At 39.4% G+C, this 17631-nt stretch overlaps 1 protein-coding gene across 8 annotated transcripts in view; it reads right to left on the minus strand.

Annotated features, from left to right (window-relative positions):
- LOC119970441 (AP-3 complex subunit sigma-1) overlaps positions 1 to 17631 on the minus strand; it is a 98019-nt gene that overhangs the window by 39525 nt on the left and 40863 nt on the right. For 4 of the 8 annotated variants that reach the window (XM_038805053.1, XM_038805050.1, XM_038805051.1 and 1 more), the window contains exon 4: positions 2904 to 2975. The exons of the other annotated variants lie outside the window; for them this stretch is intronic. In XM_038805053.1, the coding sequence (XP_038660981.1) occupies positions 2904 to 2975 (72 nt within the window). The remainder of the gene's footprint in view (positions 1 to 2903; positions 2976 to 17631) is intronic. 8 annotated transcript variants of the gene reach the window in all.

Here is a 17631-nt window from a genome sequence, read left to right on the forward strand (position 1 = left end):
GCTATCCATTAACATTCTCAATGTTACTGAAAAATGCCCGTTTCCAAAAATCTGTTTCAAAATCAAGAGATCAAAGAGGTGCCTTAAGCACACACTAAGATGTGCAATTATATGACTAGCTTGATGAACAAAATTCTTCAACTGGAAATTGGTGTCAGGAAATCAAAGTCAATCATAAATAGGAACGGAACAAACATTTTCAAATGAGTGCAAATTAAGACAGTGAACTGTTCAAAGTTCATTCTTTTAGTTATTCCATTTTTAATCTTTGAATTAGATCCCCTTGTGTGAGTCTCTGCAGAAAACAGACAGAATAGAATCTGAAATGATACTCAGATTTTGTGCGTGTGGACTGTTTTTACTGGTAAGTGTAACGTGTGTAGCTGTTAGTGAGTTTATTTAGTGGGTGGTGTCTGCCACACAGAGGCATGTAGGGTGCAGAGGAAAGAGGAATTTGTGGCACACATGTTATTTCCAAAGATTAGTAGGGAACAAACACCGCAGAAGGAGGAAGGGATGTGATGGGATTGATGGGAAGGAGGGGTTGGCACAGGCGGCAGGCTACGTGTGGCACAATGGCGGAAACAATAATGTGATATGAATTATTTAAAAGCTATTCTTTGTGCTAAAAATTAAAATTCACTAGATTTGAAAAGAATAGTTACAGAAAAGTTGTTAGGTGAATTGGAAGGAGATATCAGCATCGATCCTATAGTCAATAAAAGATAACAGTCAATACTTTCCAGTGTTTTTATGGTCTAACTGCGAAGAATTTCCACCCACCACAGAAATGGAAGGAGCAGCTATATAATGCTACCGCAAGCTTGAAGTCTAAACAAGCCATGGAGGAATGCAGTTAGGAAGCTGTTTTATGTGCTGGAAGATGCTGAAATTGTAACAGGAAGATTTCAAGGAAATTGAGCGTGTATTCCTCAAATAATATTGAGCCCATCAGACGTAAATCAGGCACAAACAGCTCCCAATTATTCTAAGACTATAAACAAGTCACAAGGCCTGGGTCTTAAGAAGATTTATTATATTCCCAGACCTGTTTTAATACATGGACAGTTTTATGTATTTTTCCCCCCCAGAGTGAAATGTTTTGATTCTGTTAAAAGTCTTTAATGAAAGAATAACTAGAAATCCGGTATTTAAAGCAACATTGCAATAAATAAACTAATTTGACTGCAAATGCTTTATGGGTCTCTGCTAGTTTTCCAATAATGTTAAAATATTCCCACGGTTGCAGCAATAATATTACAATTATAATCCCATTATGCAACTGCTATTAAGAGTATATTTAAATAAAGCACAAAAGCCAAAGAAAAATAGTTTAAAATCGCATCAAAATTAAATATATATTTGTACACATGCGCAAAATGAAAGCCGCCATAGTCCCTGCCCATGGGCTGTTCTCCCTTCGCTTTTGTGACAGAGAGCTGACTGGTGGTGATTTAACCTGAGGGTTACCACACCTCAGGCGAGGGGCAAGGGTAAGGACAAGGTTGAGAAGGATACTTCATGGATAATCTCAGCTGGTAGGGGAATTGAACTCACGCTGTTGGCATTGCTCCGCATCACGAACCAGGCATCCAGCCAACTGAGCTAAGCAAACTCTAATGACAGATGTACAATATATATGAACAGGTCAAATTTCAAGATTAATTTAATTTGAAATTCAGGTATTTATAAGCAATTGTAGCTTTACTTTCAAATTGCTTGAACCATTTTGTAATCAACTGCTAATAGTAAATTCAGTACTTGGTGCATGCAAGGTCAGAAGCCAGCACAGACAAGATGGGCCAAGTGGCCTCTTTCTGTGCTGTAAACCTATGATTCCAAGTGCCCACAGTGTCCCCTATTCATATATATAGGTATGATGGGTACTTGCACAATAGCTACTACTTTACATTAAGAGCACATCTGCTTGTGACTGTGCAATGTGACCACTGGTTCCCACCAAAATATAAAAATACTTCCTGAAAAACTCATCTGCTTTTTCTTAAACTCATTTTAACGTCCAAACTAAGGCATGAAAGATTTCTTTTTAAATGTTTCAAAATGTGATGTTGTTTATCAATTGAATTTTTTTAATTGAAGTGTTGTACATGAAGGTGTTCATATTTTCCAAATGCCTGGGCTTGTATTAGATGAACACATGTCTCCCGTTAAAAGTTAATTACAAGGGCGGCACAGTGGTTAGCATAGGTTCTATCCCGGCCCCAGGTCGCTGTCCGTCTGGAGTTTGCACATTCTCCCCATGTCTCTGCAGCTCTCACCCCCACAACCCAAAAAAATGTGCAGGGTAGGTGAATTGGCCATGCTAAATTGCCCCTCAATGGAAAAAAAAAGAATTGGATACTCTGAATTTATAAAAAATAAAATAAAATAAAAGTTAGTTTCAGGAAACTAGAGTCAATCATCAAAAAATTCATTCTCTCAGTGTCTGCGTGGGTCTCACTCCCACAATCCAAAGATGGGCAGGGTTGGTGTTTTAGCCACGCTAAATTGCCCCTTGATTGGATATTTTGTTAAAAATAATAAAAATTATTAAAACATTTTTAAAAAATATCAGTGAAAATTTTACATAAATAGGAAGTGGAAAATAAACATTTTAAAATAACGTCATTGTCTGATATATCCAGACCTGAGCCAATTTTAGATTGTACAGTCTGAGCATGAAGTGTACACAATTTAATCAGTAGCCAACTGTATTGATGAAACATTTTTCTTTTATTTTCTTAAAAATAAAAGCTACTCCGGGTTTTGATAACTATTTGTAAAAAGGCTAGGGCCATTTCAAACACTTAATTCATATAAAATTTACATCTAAATCTAACCAGCGTGGGTGGATAAGGGTGTATGTGTTTCTGCGATTAACACAAATTATCAACAAATACTACCTTGTCTACGTGGAAAATTAAATCCAGCTCACAGACGTTCTCAAAACATTTGTCTAATGTTTCCACAAAAACCTGTGAAAAGAAATAAGAATTAAAAAATAGTTTTGAAGTTAGTAGCTGAAAAATAATTTCCTTTTATTTGCAAAGCCAGCAGATAAAGCACAAAACTTTGCTAATGGCAATAATTGAAGAGTTTTATTTTTATAAAGTATTCATGAACAACAGCTATTTGGAGAGAGAGAGAGAGAGAGAGAGAGAGAGAGAGAGAGAGAGAGAGAGAGAGAGAGAGAGAGAGAGAGAGAGAGAGAGAAAACTTGAGAAACTATCCAGGAGCAACGGTCAAAGTAATTCATTGAAAACTATGTGAATATACAAGTGGAATTTCAAATATATATTTTTGAGTCTCCGGTTTAAAATTTATGAATGAAGTTTCAAATAATCCTGATTAAATCACTTAAGTACTGGGGAAAGGGTTATGTTACATGAAGACCAGCATTTGGTGCCCATCCCTAATTGCCCTCGAGAAGATGGTGATGAGGCACTGCCTTCTTGAATCTTTGCAGTCTGAGTAGTGTCAGTACACCACAGTGCTGTTAGGAAGAGTGTTCCAAATTTTTCACCCAGTGACGCTGATGGAATGGTCCTGTAGTTCCAAGTCAGGACGTTGTGCACCTTGGAGTGGAACCTGCATGTGCTCATTTTTTCATACATCCTGCCCTTCGAGATGGTAAGAATCACAGGGTTGGAAGATGCTGTCGAAGGATGATGCAAACTGCTGCCATTTTGTATCGCTGATGGAGAAGAAGTGAATGTTTACGGAGAAGGATGTGGTGTCAATCAAGCGGGCTGCTTTATCCTGGATGGTGTTGAGTTTCTTGAGTGTTGCTGGAGCTGCACTCATCCAGGCAAATGGCAATTATTCCATCAAACTCCTGGTTTGAACTGATGGTTCAATTCTCTCTTGTTTGAGATGGACATGCCGGGCATTTGTATTGAACAAAGGATACTTACCGGCTCTAGCCTGATTGTTGTCTAGGTCATGCTGGAGGGAGGAAAGGATTGTTTCAATCTCCAAATTGTTGAAAGTGTTCAATGAACACTCTGCAGTGATCAACAAACACGTCCACTTCTAACCTTATGGAAGGCAAATTATCGACAAGGCAGCTAAAATTAGGGCTGTAGCTAGGGCTTTAAACTAAATAAGGGGGTTGGTGGAGGGGGGGGGGGGGGGGGGGGGGGATTCAGTTGTATAGAAAATTAGAAAATCAAAGTTAAAGGAGGAGGAGAGAGACTGCAGGTTAACGATGAGGACTAAAGAGTCCGAGGCTCAGGAGAGGTCAATAAAGTTTCTACAACACGTAATAGAACAGAGAGTATAAAAAGTGGCAGGAATCTAACTTCAGGCACAGTACAAAAGTGGACAACTATGAGAAGTGGGGGGGGTCAACTCAGAACTGAGGGTGTTGCACCAAAATCCGCTCAGTATACAAAACAATGTAAGTGAACTTGTTGCGGTACGATGTTGTGGGCATCATAGAGACATGGCTGCAAGGGGATCAGGGCTGCAATCTAAATAGCCAAGGCTATGCATCCTATCAAAAGGACAGTGTTGCACGTTTTACTATGGGCGTAAAACGCGTTTATTGGAGTGTATTAACACGCCTCCGAGTTCGACGTGTGCTTAACACTACTAGGCTCTGTTCTATGTAATTATTTAGCTCTGGAGTCGCCAGTTGCCGTATAGGCAACGTCACAAGTATTCCAAGGTCAAGTTCAAAGTAATAAAGACGATACACCGATTAGTAAAGTTCAAACGATCAATATTTATTATACAGTTATAATAAATACTCACACACACACTAAGAGACTAAGCTATAACTAAACTTAAGTGAACAGAATACTTATCTAACAGGAACAGGCAAGGTCAGAGAACGAGGCCTTCGTCTTGGTCTTGCACTGCAGCCTTCAGCAAGCGTTCTGGTACTTGGGAGTCTAGTGGGCTTGGATCGCGTAGCGAGCGTTGAACTTACGGTTTCGGCGGCTGGTGCTCAACGGCTGGAGTCAGGATGCAAGATGTCAGTCAGAGCCGGAGCACGAGTTTAACAGACCGGGCTCTGTGGGGAATTTGCTTTTATACCCCTCTCTAATGTCCTTGCCCCCTTCTAGGCGGGCTCTACCTTTCGGTACCGATTGGAACGTTTCCAAACGGCTACCTTCGAAATCCTCCAATGCGGGGCTTCCCTCGATGTTGGGGGGTGGTTTCGATATTCGTTACTCTGGTGCCATCCTGTCTACTCCACCAATTAAGTGCTACATTGAGATGGAAATGTTGCCATTGTGTGTGCCTGGATCTGGGCCGCCTCATCAGAATGTTAAGCGCTTTGCCATTAACACCTTTGGCTTGGAGATCTGCACCTGGCCAGAAAACTGGTTTGCTGCTTGCAAAATGCTAATTAGTTGAGAGCAGGCTGTCTGTTCTCACTAAACAGGCTTTCCCTGCTGTCCTCCATTTTAGTTTGGCTCAGTGTCCATTTTGCGTGGCCAGCATGGCTACAACAGGCAGGTGGACAGAGTTGCATTGTCAGTAAGGAATGAACTTAAACAATAGCAAAAAGCAATGTAGGGTCGAAAGGTGTAGAATCTGTGTCGGTAGAGTTGAGGAATCGCAAAGGGAAAAAAGCCACTGACGGGAGTTATGTACAGGCCCCTAGAAAATGCATATAAGAAAGGCAATATTACAATAAAATGAGGGACTTCAATATGCAGGTGGACTGGGAAAATCAAGTTGGTAGTGAATCCCAAGAAAGGAAATTTATGAAATGTGTACACGATGGTCTTTTGGAGAAGCTTGTGGTAGAGCCATTAGGAACAAGCAATTCTGGATTTGGTGATGTGTACTGAGGCAGACTTAATTAGGGACTTAAGGTGACCACAATATGATAGAATTCACTCTGTAGGTTGAGAGGGATAAGCTGGAATCAGATGCAATGGTTTCACAATTGAATAAAGCTAGCTACAAAGACATGAGGAAGGAGATGGCCAGAGTTGATTGGAAGGGGAGCCAAGAAGGGAAGGCAGTTGAGCAGCAATGGCAGGAGGTTTTGGGGGTTATTCGGGCGGCATAGCTATTCATCCCAAGGAAGAAGAAATATGCTACGTGGAGGACATGGCAACCAGGGCTGACAACAGAAGTCAGGGTCAGCATAAAAGCAAAAGAAAAAGCATACAAAGTGACGAGGAGTAGTGGGAAACCAGAGGATTGGGGAGCCTTTAAAAGCGAGCAGAGAATAACTAAAAAAGCAATAAGGGGGTGAGGGGGTGAAATAGGAGTATAAGCTAGATAGTAATATAAAAGGAGATAGCAAGAGTTTTTTTTTTAAATATATAAAAGGTAAGAGAGAGGCAAGAATGGACATTGGACCGCTGGAAAATGAAGCTGGAGAAGTAGTAATATGGGTCAAAGAAATGCCAGAGGAACTACAAAGGTACATTGCATTCACAGTTGGACACTAGTGGCATACCAGAACGTCAAAAGATTCAGGGGGCAAAGATGAGTGCAGTGGCCATCACTAGGGAGAAGATGCTGAGGAAACGGAAAGGTCTGAAGGTAGATAAATCACCTGAACTGGATGGACTACACCCCAGGGTTCAGTAGGAGATAGCTAAGGAGATTGTGGAAGCATTGGCGGTGATCTTTCAGGAATCAGTGGAGGCAGGGAGGGTCCCAGAGGATTGGAAAATGGCTACTGTAACATCCTTGTTTAAGAAGGGAGGGAGACAGAATGCAGGAAATTATAGGCCGGTTAACCCGACTTCGGTTGTTGGTAAGATTTTAGAGTCTATTATCAAGGATGAGATTGCGGAGTACTAAGAAGTAAATGGTAAAATAGGACTGAGTCAGCATGGATTCGCCAAGTGGAGGGAGTCATGTCTGACAAATCTGTTAGAATTCTTTGAGGAGGTAATGAGTAAGTTAGACAAAGGGGTTCCAGTGGACGTGATGTGTTTGGATTTTCAGAAGGCCTTTGACAAGGTGCCGTCCAGGAGGTTGTTAAATAAGGTAAAAGCCCATAGTGTTAGGGGCAATATACTGGTATGGGTAGAGGATTGGCTGACTGGCAGAAGGCAGAGAGTGGGGATAAAAGGATCCTTTTCAGGATGGCAGCCAGTGACTAGTGGTGTTCCACAGAGGTCAGTGTTGGAACAACAGCTATTCATGATATACATTAATGATCTAGAAGAAGGAACTGAGGGCATTGTTGCTGGGTTTGCAGATGATACAAAGATATGTAAAAGGACAAGTTGTGTTGAGGAAGCATGGATGCTGCAGAAAGACCTAGACAGGCTAGCACAGTGGGCAAAGAAGTGGCGGATGGAATACAATGTGGAAAAGTGTGAGGTTATGCACTTTCGAAGCAGGAATGGAGGCATAGACTATTTTCTAAATGGGGAAATGCTTAGGAAATCAGAAGCACAAAGGGACTTGGAAGTCCTTGTTCACAATTCTCTTAAGGTTAACATGCAAGTTCAGTCGGCAGTTAGGAAGGCAAATGCAATGCCAGCATTCGTGTCGTGAGGGCTAGAATACAAGACCAGGGATGCGCTTCTGAGGCTGTATAAGGCTCTGGTCAGACCCCATTTGGAGTATTGTGAGCAGATTTGGCCCAGTACCTAGGAAGGATGTGCTGACCTTGGAGAGGGTACAGAGGAGGTTCAGAAGAATGATCGCTGGAATGAAGAGCATGTCATATGAGAAGCAGTTGAGGACTCTGGGTCTGTACTCTTAAAGTTTAGAAGGATGACAGAGATCTCATCAAAACTTACAGAACATAGAAAGGATGTTTCCACTAGGAGAAACTAGAACCCTAGGGCATATTAACTTTTTGAAATATTATGTAATTTTTTTCACACACCTAGACACCCTGAAAAATAATGGGCAGGATTTTCTACGTCTTGTGTGTGTTTAGTGGCGGCATAGGTAGCCCGCCATTGGCCGGCGCTCTCTCCGCACCCCCCTCGCCGAGGCAGGGGTTTGCCATCAGCAGGAGCAGAGGAAGCTGTCAGTGGGAACAGTCAGAAAATTGCAGCCATAGTTTTCTGCAAAGCTGCTTGTGCAAAGTAAAATTAGAAGTGTTGTACAACTATTTTTTTTTCAGTAAATTAAATCTAACTTTGGTTCAAAATAAAACAAATGGGGAGAGGGGTTAAAAGAGCGAAAACAAGGTTGTGTGTAATTATAGTCCTGTGGACTGAAGGTCTCAGCAACTCCTTCCAGAAGATTTTTGGTGTTCAACAGGCATCATTGTGCTTGTTCATGTAGTCAATAGCAATAATTTAGCCATCATCTGTACCCAAAAGTGATCTTTTAGCCATCATTTGACATCCCACTTAGTCGTCAACTAACATTAATCAATTGGCATCCATTGAAATCAGACAGCGCATATGCAACATTTTGCAATCATTTAGCATCATTTAATGACTTTCAAAGTACTCAAAAGTATTCAACTAACATCAAAAGCGATCAGAGCTTGTTCATGAGGAAACATTCTTAGTTCTAGCAATCACAACAAAAGTTGGCTACATTGCAGACATCATTGACATCAACAATGGACATGATTCTCTGGAAAGACATCTAAGTGTGATAGCGTGCGGCAACTGCTGCTAGCTTCCCGGCGCTCGGCAACGCTATTCAACATTAATTGGTCCACTTAACGAGGCCCCACGGGCTCCTCATAGCAAATGAAGGCTCACCAGCTGATCGCCGTACTGTGTTCGCCAGCCCCAACCCCGCAAAACCTTGATTTTGCTCTTTTAACCCCCCCTCCTCATTTGTTTTATTTTACTTTGCACTTGCAACATTGCAAAAGCTATTGGCTGGATTCTCCGATTCTGGGGCTATGTCCCCACGCTGGCATGGGAATGGTGGTGTTTTATGCCAGAAAAAATGGACTAACGTTTACACTTCTAAATCCAGCCACAGACTGTAGTGGTTGTGAGCCAGTATGCTACCCACCACACAGTGTCAAGAAACTTGTAAATGCTTTATTTTATGACACAGTAACCTCTGTCAAATTCACCAAGAAGTGTCAGCAGCAATCTGAGATGCATAGTTGAACAGAAGGAAATTCAACTTCTCCAGAACATAGGCACAACAGAAACCAATAATGTAACCATTTCAGCCTCAATGCACTTCTTCGCTATCAAACCTCAAAAGAAAAGCATACGGCCACATCTCAGAAACATGTGCACAGATGCTAGCAATATATGAATCAAAGTCATCTGTCTTTAATCACTTTGTGATTGGAAGATGCAAAGGCCCCAGCCTCAGTAGCTTATGTGCAGAGTACCTTCCCATGCTGCTTCTTCATGGTGCTGCTGCTTATCAGCCACTGCCGCTAACTGGTCTGGGGCAAAGACTGAGGTTGGGGAGCTGCAATTCGGGGCCTGGAGAGGGAGGACGGTGAGAGGAAAGGGTGGATGTGAGTAAATGGGGACTGAGTGGAGGCTCATGAAGGAAGCCAAGGAAAAAGTCCTGAGCAAGTGGAGACTGAGGAAGGAAGGCAATATAATAATAATAATCTTTATCGGTGTCACAAATAGGCTTACATTAACACTGCAATGAAGTTACTGAGAGTGGGGGCTGAGTAGAGAGGGGTTGAGGGCATGGGTGTGTCTGGGAAGGCCTAATGATCATATCTGATTGCAATTGATGTCAAAAGATGGCAATGAGCACCGATAACTAATTAAAGTCTCATTCCAAATCATGCCTTTGATAGCAAATGATTACTGATGGAGTGCCTTTGAATGCAAAAAGTTGTCACATTTCCTGGTATAGACAGTATCAAAGAGATGAAGTGGAATGATGGCAGTATCCCACAGGAAAGCAATTCAGTAATAAGACTTGGGGCAAACAACTCATTTTCAATTCAGCTAGACAAATGCTTGTACAGAAAACTCTCAAATCCAACTTCTGCTTATATCAAATTATTAAAAACACATTTGGAAGGCTTCTAATCAGCAACATATGTGGGCAGGCTAACCGTTCTCTCTACTCCAATTCAAGTAGCATCTAGCAGATTACCTTTAAAATTCATTTGCCTTGAAATCATATTTCAATTACTGCACACATGCCCCAGCAAGTGGTGCAAGAAGACAAAAGGCACATTCACATAGATTTTCACCTTTCGCCTTTCTGAAATTATTGCTACAAATTCATAGTTTTTACTGCACTATCAATTGAAATTTAGTAAAACTAAAATACAATAAAATTAGCGAACCTTCTAGTGCTAACAGGCACAACAATGGCAATTATCAACATCCATAATGAACCTATATCAAAATTAGACAGACCAACTGGAAACTCTGTTTAAGAACACTTCATTTTATACTCTGCACTATTTTCAAAACAAAAGTTATTTATAATAATCAGTTATTGACTTCACTCCTAGAAGAAATAGACACAGAATTACACAAGACATACTCAAAACCTGGGACTTCAGCAGCATTTATAAATCAATGTTTCTAGAAAATAAACAATATTTGTCTGACAAAAACAGCCAATATTGTGAGCTCAAGAAAAAAAATGAATGCTTTATCACTGCAACAACCCTGTTACTACTACTGAGAACATGAATGGAGTATCAATTGGGAATATGGTTTCATGAAAAATCTATGAACACAACATTGCAACACTCAGCTTCATAGTTTAAAATAGCAATATAACTGATTTATGTAGCTACACCAAGTCATAAATTCATCAAGTACTTAAGTACCTCCAATTATACAGTAGACTTAAAAGTACAACTTTTTTTCTAGTGAACAGTCCATTTTTTCTGCAAAAAATAAAAGAATTTCACCAAAAATCCAGGCTAAATTGGCTTTGAAATTTGATTTTGACCATAAAGAGAAGAAAATGATAAAGAACATAACATAGGAAACCAGAGCAGGATTAAACCATCAAACCTGGCGAGCCTGTACCACCATTCAATACAATCATGGCTGAGATTCAACTTCAACTCCAGTTTCTTGCCTGCTCTCCATATCCCTCTATTCTCCAAAACACCAAAGATCTATCTGTCTCAGTCTTAAATATATTGCCGTATTCTAGGATAGAGAATTCCACAGACTTGCAACCCCCTTTCAGCCCTAAATGATCAACCTAGTGAGTGTTAGAGTGAAGAGAGAAAGAAACAGGAAAAGGAGAGAGTATGAGAGTAAGAAAGAGAGAAATAAATATATAGCACTTCACACATCCTCAGGACTTCCAAAGCTATTTGGCAATTTGGTCATTCGGAATTCTCCGTGTACCCGAACAGGCACTGTAATGTGGCACCAGGGGCTTTTCATAGTAACCTCATTGCAGTGTTAATGTAAGCCTACTTGTGATAATAAAGATTATAATAATTATAGAATGTAATTGTTATAGCAGGCCCTCAGAGGAATTCTGGGTCATTGGGCAGGATCTAACCTGAAAGGAAAGTGGGCAGCTTTGATTCAATTCCTCATTTATTGCTTTTTGTGAATTTTCACTGAACACTTTCCCCATAGCATCAATCATTCCTAAAAGTTTATGCCTTTCTAAAATGAAAAATATTTAAAACTATTTTTTAATTTATTGAACTTTGAATAATGGACTTGTAGGATTTTGTAATTTAATTTTCTTCCGTCTCTAATGACTTGTTCTTTATCTGGTGAATTCCTATCAGTGCGGGTGGCATTCATAGCTTGTTAGGGGCAACATGCACTGCTTCATGTCACAGCCTGTAACCTGTGTGACCTGCTGCCAAATATAACTTCCTAATACTACGGATCATGTCACACAATCCCATGCTGTTCAGATCCCAAGTTTTGATGCATGTGTGATTCAGACCTCTCCAGACCACTTCGAAATGGGCAATGGGAATTCATGGATTTTGTCCCCTCTTTTGAATGAGAAGGTACCTGGTTTCCATTCCATCACAAAAAAATTAACCAAACTGTCACAAAGCACATCGTGAAGAATGTTAATTCACATCCCACTTCTCCTGGTACAGTTACAAATTTTAGAGTCACAGAATGTAACAGCACAGAAGAAGCCCATTTGGCCTTTTTAGCTATGTTGCTCGCCAAAGGAGCAATTCACCTTGTGCCACTCCCCACTCGTCTTCCATGTAGTCCTGCACATGCTCACTTATCAGATAATGGTTCAAACTTATTTTTTTTAAATCTCAAAAATACTTTTTAAACACGTACTTATCAACATGAGTAAAATTATTGAGATGGTGTACTGTAGCTATTTGTAGCTTATAGCACCCCTTGTTGGAGTTGCTGTGAAACTACAATACCGTAAATCAAAGTCAATTTGGAACAATAATACATACAAGTCCAGAAAATTCTTATAGTTGTTCTACAGAGATTCTACTGTTTATAATATACTGTGATCAACAGAGAAGTTTAAAAACTACTGAACAACAAACTTTGTACTGTTGTTATCTGATCTCCAAGATTGTATTTTCTTAAAAGTACTCAACATTATTTGATTAATAATTTATACTGATTTAATTTTATGGAGAACGTGGAATAGTTTTCAACTCTAGCAAAGAGCTGTTACTGAGTTCCATGCTAGGGAAATTTATTTACAACAAATTTAACCATTAAAATATCACTGCTACAAGTTGAGCAAGAAATATTTTGCTTTTGATTACTGAATTTCCAGATTAGTACGTTAGCACTTTGTCCCTTGTAAAGTTGCAGTGGTTGGGGAAAATAATTGAAAATGAAGTCTATGTTCTCATCAGTTTTAAAATATTAAATCTATTTCTCAGTTCTAAAGTGGTATAACTGGTCTCAGACGAGGTGAGAGTTACAAGGAATCATTCAAACCAGGCTAGAGCTACTGGAAGCTTGCCATTCCATGGCACGGTAGCACAGTGGTTAGCATGGTTGCTTCATAGCGCCAGGGACCTGCCATGCAAGCTTTCAAAGCTGCATGTTGTGGGCTTGTGACCATAGATTTGTGCCAAGTGTTCTTGGTTTTGGTTCAGCCTCATGACAAAATATCAAGTAAAGAGTGTTAATTTACCCTCAAATTGCTATAGAACACAAGATGATTTTTTTTAAAAGGGAAAATAACATGGTCCCAAAAGAAAAAAAATATGCAAAACTATGCCAATTAAAATCAGGGACATAGATTAGATTTTTTTGTTAGGTAGTAAAAATTACTTGCCACAATCAATTATTGTGGTACTTCTAATGTTTAATGAACTACTGAAAAATGTACTGTTTATCAAGTAAGAGTTTTGTTAACTTTTGCAAGTAAATTTGTGCTCGCTTCTCGTAAAGCAGTAGCTCAAAAAGTAGCTCAAGACATTTGATATCAAAATACTTCAGTTTCCAGGCAATCAATCCAGGGGCTGGTTTAGCACACTGGGCTAAATAGCTGGCCAAGGCAGGCCAGCAGCACGGTTCAATTCCCATACCAGACTACCCGAAAAGGCGCCGGGATGTGGCGACTAGGGGCTTTTCACCGTAACTTCATTGAAGCCTATTTGTGACAATAAGTGATTTTCATTTCATTTCATTTTCAATCACTTTTGGAGAGAGTGACATGGCCATCCTACAAAGGGTGAAATCATTTTTAACCCTTAGAATGCTGTCACTTACAAGAGACCCACCTGCCCAGGCCAACCTTTTCTGCTTACATTGAAAACTAACAGTCAATTGGAAAGAAAAGGCAACATTTATATCGCACTTCACCAAATCTTACCCAAAGCACCTCATGTATAGTTTGTATAGTTGCTATAGTTGTTTAGCAGTAATTCTATGCACAGCAATAACGGTGGTGGCCATTGAAGGAAAATGTTGGCCAAGACACTGAATTACCTGGCCTTTGAAAGTGCCATTGATGTAACCCATGCAAGCCCTATTATCTTCGAATCGCCCTCTTATAGTTCTGTCCTGAACATAATGCCATTTTGTCTGGCTAAGAAATGTTTTCAGAAATGTGCAGAAACCTTCTTTGTAGTGGCTCTCTAGAAAGGGTAAGAGGATTCTACCTTTCCCAATTTGATTTCAATTTTATTTCTATTCCATACCTTCTATTTACTTCACTACCTCAGCCTGAGGTTTCATTGTACACTTTGGAAGTGCAATCCATTTCATAGAATTAGTTTCTTATTCAATAAAATCCATCTTTAAAAGTCAGCTTCTCCGCTAATCGATTTTAAATTGTTAAAGTCACACCTCGAGAACTACCAACCTACTTTCTGATGCCTAACCATGAAAGAGACTACACTAGCAGTAGGTGAGTTTTTCTTTAGTGATCCTGGCAATCTAGGATCATCCCAGTAAAACAGCCTTTGGAGCACTCACAACAAAAATAAAATACCTGAAATTAAAATGGCTGGTAAACCTTTTAGGTCACAGCAAGTTAAAAGCTAGAACCATGACGCTGTACTTTTATAAGCTCGCACCATGCCAGGAGTGGTGTTGGACGTGGGTTCCCAAGACAGAGAGAGCTTCAAACAAGGGCTACAGTTATAATGTGGCATATCATGATGCAGTGAGATAGAGCTTACTAAAAGTGAATATCAAACCAAACATTTTCAGTGCATAAGGAGGATGTGCATTTACAAGATGTCAATGTCATCAGTCCAGATGGCCTTAAAGTGTTGATCTCGGCAAATTCTTAAAACACTTACACTGGTTATTCAATTGCAACTATTCAGATTGCAATTTCAGATTTCCTATTTTACTTTTTTCATTACTAGTTGAGAATACTCGCTGATCTTCATCACAAAGATTTTAAAAATTTAGCCTAGTTTTTTTCCTCCACCACTTAATTGTCATGGCCCATGCTTTGGGGGAAAACCTAGGGAAAATTGTGTGTTGGGATTATCACGTCCCTTAAGAACTAGATTTCTCTAAAGTTGATTTCTTGTAAAAAACAAATTTCATAGTGTGAACAAACTTACTGGCAGATAAACAATAGTAAAAGATAGATAAACAGGAAGTTAATTACAGGGGAGGGGAGAAGAGGGAGGAAAGAGTAGATTCCTGTGGGTGACTCTCTATTCAAGCAGTTAGGCTGCAGCGTTTTAAGACAGAAGTTAGTTGATATTTTGTGGGCTGACTAAAAGGGTTTAACCCTTGATAACTGAAGGACTTTTAATGTCAATAATATAAACAAGATAATATAAACATATAACCATTTATATTCATGTTCTTTGATTTTAGTAAAATTATTGTGTTTAAAACAGTGAACCTTGTGGTTTCATTTTTTTAGTAATTACCCAAGTTTTTGGATTTCGAAAACAAACAAAACAAAAACGTTACGGGTGGCTACTGATATCATAACCACAATTTATTAGTTTCTGATGTGGTGCTTAGAGGATATTTTCAAAGTTTTCCCTTTCCCGGTTTCTGAACCAAGTCAAAAGACATTTTATACTGAGCAATATATTCAACCATTCACGTAGCACAGCAAAAATTCTGTTCATTTTTGAAGAATTAATCATGTCATTCTCAAAGAGAGAAAATACAGAATCAAGATTTGAGAAGGAAGCCTGGTCTGGCATTCCTTTCCTATCGCACCAGCCAATACAAGGTAAACAATATTCCACTAACGTTTTTTGTTGGAGGAGTCACTCAAATTTAAATTATTTACGTGACGGTTCTGCACTTGGAATTCAGCTATGTATTGAAGTTTGTTGATGACAATAAATTAAGATGCTATTCTGGGAAAACAAATGATTAGGATTTTTTTAATATCAACCTATTAGGGCAATTAGCACTTATTCTAAAGGGATTTTAAATCTATATAGTGCAATATAGTATACTAAATCAATTTCCATAAAGATGTCAGCTAAAAGCTGACGTGGCATCATCTGCAGCAGTCAACATAAGGGTCAAGCAATATTTTCCAGTTAACCCAGAATCCAATGAGCTTAACAGTTGTTCCTAAAACACAACCTACAGCAGTCAGCATAAAGGTTAACAAACATGTTTCTATAACTTGACCCAAGGACACAACACATCCATCAGATCCGGCACCTAATAGGGAGGGATCCATAGAAAAATAAAGGTTAGATAATGGTAGAAAACATTCACTTTGCCTAGGCGCACATACTTAACTTGTTTAATGTAAAATTGAAAACAGGCATGATCCAATATAAACAATATTCTTGCCTATGTAACCACACTCTGTATAAATATTACCTGATTCTTTACGTTGGCAGAGTCAGCTACGGAGGTCTTTCTCTGAAGCTGGGCTCTTCCAACGCGTTGATCTATAAACAATTGTGCTGTACCCGAGACTCTTCCGATTATTTCGTGGAAAAAAGAAAAACCACAACAATGTAAATTGTTACAAGTGTGAAAGGCTGCAGAAAGACAGTTTAGGCCAGCAGATAGGTGAGTTCAATGTAAATGACAAATCTGAAGCAAGACATTTCAGCAGCAAGGTTAAAGGAAATAAGGTAATCTTAAATTTTAAGATTTTAAACTCTTACTTGTGAAGACATGGGCCATCAGCGCACCAATGTAAGAACATAAAGAAGGCTAACACAATCTTTGATTTTGCATCAATAAACTAGAATACAAAAAAATGGAATTGTTGAACTTGGGAAAAACGAGAGTTCAACTGCAGTTGGAATATCGTGTACAGTTTTGGGTGTCCCATAAAAATGTACCGTGTAAATGGACTGGATGTGAAGAGGGAGGAATTGTTTCAGTTAGGAGCGTAGAGTCAAGTAGTTATGGACTTTGTCAAGAGAGTGGATAATATTGGGGGATAATCTGAAATAGCTCTTCAAGAGTTCAATAGGATTAATAGAGTTCAATAGGATTAATAGCGAGAGCTGTATCCATTGATTTGCAAGATAGCAATGATAATTGAAAAAATGTAAAGGAGATTTTATGAATAACTTGACTGTCATTAAAATGTGGAATTCTCTACCACAAATTACCATTCACGGTCAGTATATTTAAAAAGGGAATTACATAGGACCTTCAAAAGAGGGTATAACGGATATAGGAATTCATTTCATTTTTCATTTTCATTTTTCAAATGAAACTGGACCGTGCGGCTTGTGAGGGAAAATGACTCCAGCGCAGACCTGTAACCAAATTAACAAGTTTTGTGCTGTAGCATTCCATGACTCATGATCATTATAGTCACATTAAGTCTAATATGTTGAGATGATCCCTGCACAGATTCAGCATAAAATGATTTGGATAAGTTTGACCTAGATCCTAGTGAGCATATATCTACTATTGAATAAAGTACACAAGTTGCCAACAATTGGCACATAAATAGTTCCTTGATGCCACACTCAGTCAAATGCTGCCTTGATGTTAAGGACAGAATGACTGTCCTTCTACCTCTGGAATTTGGTTATTTTGTTAAGACTGTAATAAGATCTGGAGTTGGGTGGTCCGGGCGATATGCAAACTGAGCACTTGAAGTGCTGCTTTATAGCCCTGATAACTGAGAGTAGGCTTATATGACAATAAGTGGCCAGATTGGATATTTCCGTATTTATTGTGGACACAACATACCTGGCCATTGGTCTGACCAACCAGTTATAGAATAGCTAATTTCATCCATGCCATGACGCTCCCATTGTTGAGCATGCACATGGTCCTTTGTTGCTATTTCACTCAGCTGGCACCTCATTTCCAAGTACGCCTGATAATGCTTCCAGCATGCTCACACTCTAAACCTGGCTTGATGGTACAGTTGAGCACATAG

Source organism: Scyliorhinus canicula, chromosome 8 (assembly GCF_902713615.1).
Source record: "Scyliorhinus canicula chromosome 8, sScyCan1.1, whole genome shotgun sequence".
Lineage (NCBI taxonomy): Eukaryota > Metazoa > Chordata > Chondrichthyes > Carcharhiniformes > Scyliorhinidae > Scyliorhinus > Scyliorhinus canicula.